This window comes from Chiloscyllium plagiosum, chromosome 11, assembly GCF_004010195.1.
Source record: "Chiloscyllium plagiosum isolate BGI_BamShark_2017 chromosome 11, ASM401019v2, whole genome shotgun sequence".
Taxonomy (NCBI): Eukaryota; Metazoa; Chordata; class Chondrichthyes; order Orectolobiformes; family Hemiscylliidae; genus Chiloscyllium; species Chiloscyllium plagiosum.
Genome location: NC_057720.1, coordinates 32,720,731 through 32,723,705, shown reverse-complemented (window position 1 = coordinate 32,723,705; position 2,975 = coordinate 32,720,731). Strand labels below are relative to the sequence as shown.

Here is a 2,975-nt window from a genome sequence, read left to right as displayed (position 1 = left end):
GAGTCCTGGTACAACACGGACAGGGAGTCCTGGTACAACACGGACAGGGAGTCCTGGTACAACACGGACAGGGAGTCCTGGTACAACACGGACAGGGAGTCCTGGTACAACACGGACAGGGAGTCCTGGTACAACACGGACAGGGAGTCCTGGTACAACACGGACAGGGAGTCCTGGTACAACACGGACAGGGAGTCCTGGTACAACACGGACAGGGAGTCCTGGTACAACACGGACAGGGAGTCCTGGTACAACACGGACAGGGAGTCCTGGTACAACACGGACAGGGAGTCCTGGTACAACACGGACAGGGAGTCCTGGTACAACACGGACAGGGAGTCCTGGTACAACACGGACAGGGAGTCCTGGTACAACACGGACAGAGAGTTCCGGTACAACACGGACAGGGAGTCCTGGTACAACACGGACAGGGAGTCCTGGTACAACACGGACAGGGAGTCCTGGTACAACACGGACAGAGAGTTCCGGTACAACACGGACAGAGAGTCCTGGTACAACACGGACAGAGAGTTCCGGTACAACACGGACAGAGAGTTCCAGTACAACACGGACAGAGAGTCCTGGTACAACACGGACAGAGAGTTCCGGTACAACACGGACAGAGAGTCCCGGTACAACACGGACAGAGAGTCCTGGTACAACATGGACAGAGAGTCCTGGTTCAACACAGGCAGCGAGTCCCAGAACAACACGGGCAGTGAGTCCCGGAAAAACACGGACAGTGAGTCCCGGTACAACACGGGCAGCGAGTCCTGGAACACCATCGGCAGCGAGTCCCGGAACACGGGCAGCGAGTCCCGGAACAACATGGACAGAGTCCCGGTACAACACGGGCAGTGAGTCCACGGGCAGTGAGTCCCCGAACAACACGGGCAGCGAGTCCCGGAACAACACGGACAGAGTCCCGGAACAACACGGGCAGCGAGTCCCCGAACAGCTTGGGCAGCGAGTCCCAGAACAACATGGGCAATGAGTCCCAGAACAACACGGGCAGCGAGTCCCCGAACAACACGGGCAGCGGGTCCCCGAACAACATGGGCAGTGAGTCCCGGAACAACACGGACAGCGAGTCCCGGAACAACACGGGCAATGAGTCCCGGTACAACACGGGCAGCGAGTCCCCGAACAACACGGGCAGCGAGTCCCCGAACAACAGGACAGCGGGTCCCTGAACAACACGGGCAGCGAGTCCCCGAACACCATGGGCAGTGAGTCCTGGAACGCCACGGGCAGCGAGTCCCCGAACACCATGGGCTGCGAGTCCCGGAACAACATGGGCAATGAGTCCTCGAACAACACGGGCAATGAGTCCCCGAACAACACGGGCAGCGAGTCTCCGAACAACACGGACAGCGAGTCCCCGAACAACACGGGCAGTGAGTCCCGGAACAACACGGGCAGCGAGTCCCGGAACAACACGGGCAATGAGTCCCGGTACAACACGGGCAGCGAGTCCCCGAACAACACGGGCAGCGAGTCCCCGAACACCATGGGCAGTGAGTCCCGGAACAACACGGGCAGCGAGTCCCGGAACGCCACGGGCAGCGAGTCCCCGAACACCATGGGCAGCGGGTCCCGGAACAACATGGGCAATGAGTCCTCGAACAACACGGGCAATGCGTCCCCGAACAACACGGGCAGCGAGTCCCCGAACAACACGGGCAGCGAGTCCCCGAACAACATGGGCAGCGAGTCCCGGAACAACACGGGCAATGAGTCCCGGAACAACACGGGCAATGAGTCCCAGAACAACACGGGCAGCGAGACCCCGAACAACACGGGCAGCGAGTCCCCGGAACAACACGGGCAATGAGTCCCGGAACAACATGGGCAGCGAGTCCTGGAACAACACGGGCAGCGAGTCCCCGAACAACACAGGCAATGAATCCCGGAACAACATGGGCAGTGAGTCCCGGAACAACACGGGCAGTGAGACCTGGAACAACCCGAGCAGTGAGTCCCGGAACAACACGGGCAGTGAGACCCGGAACAACCCGAGCAGTGAGTCCCGGAACAATACAGTGGGCGGCACGGTGGCACAGTGGTTAGCACTGCTGCTCACAGCGCCAGAGACCCTGGTTCAATTCCCGCCTCAGGTGACTGACTGTGTGGAGTTTGCACATGCTCCCCGTGTCTGCATGGGTTTCCTCCAGGTGCTCCAGTTTCCTCCCACGGTCCAAACATGTGCAGGTTAGGTGAATTGGCCATGCTAAATTGCCCGTAGTGTTAGGTGAAGGGGTAAATGTAGGGGAATGGGTCTGGGTGGGTTGCGGTTCGGTGTGGACTTGTTGGGCCGAAGGGCCTGTTTCCACACTGTAAGTAATCTAAACACGGGCAGTGACGTTCTGGAACAACACAGACAGGGAGTCCCCGTACAACGACATTCTGGAACAACACGGGCAGCGAATCCCGGAAAAACATGGACAGTGACTCCTGGTACAACATGGGCAACGACATTCCAGAACAACACGATAAGTGAGTCCCTGAGCAACACGGACAGTGTGTCCCAGAACAACACAGGCAGAGAGTCCCGGAACAACACGGGCAGTGGGTCCCTGAGCAGCAGAGCGCGGGCAACATGTCCTGGGCCTGGATTGGTGCAGGGGAAGTAGTCCTGGAACTTACCCTGGAGCAGCTGAGCAGTGGTATGGAGCCAAGCAGGGATGGCTGTTAGACTGCAGTCTGGCAGGGCCAGTCAGACTTCTGGCAGGGGCAGTCAGACTACTTGCAGAGGCCCTGTGATGAGCTGCTACAATGTAATGCTTATTTCAATTTTTACCTGACTGTAATGTCAATCCTTTAACAATGGCTTATTTCTAACATATTTTTTATGCTGTGTAAAGCAATGCAACTACTTTTTATTCCTCTTTTGTATCTTAAATTGTTGCCATAAATGGTAGACATTGTAAAAGCTTTTGACTGTCCTTCTACAGTGGAGTCCATACGACAGTAAG

General features: G+C 57.5%; 1 protein-coding gene across 1 annotated transcript in view; it reads left to right on the top strand.

The window, feature by feature from the left end:
• Window positions 1-1,193, top strand: part of LOC122554715 (bifunctional endo-1,4-beta-xylanase XylA-like) — a 4,056-nt gene extending 2,863 nt beyond the window's left edge. The window contains exons 4-5 of the mRNA XM_043700092.1: window positions 24-656; window positions 1,016-1,193. Coding sequence (XP_043556027.1) covers window positions 24-656; window positions 1,016-1,193 — 811 coding nt within the window. The remainder of the gene's footprint in view (window positions 1-23; window positions 657-1,015) is intronic.
• Window positions 1,194-2,975: the final 1,782 nt, after the last annotated feature.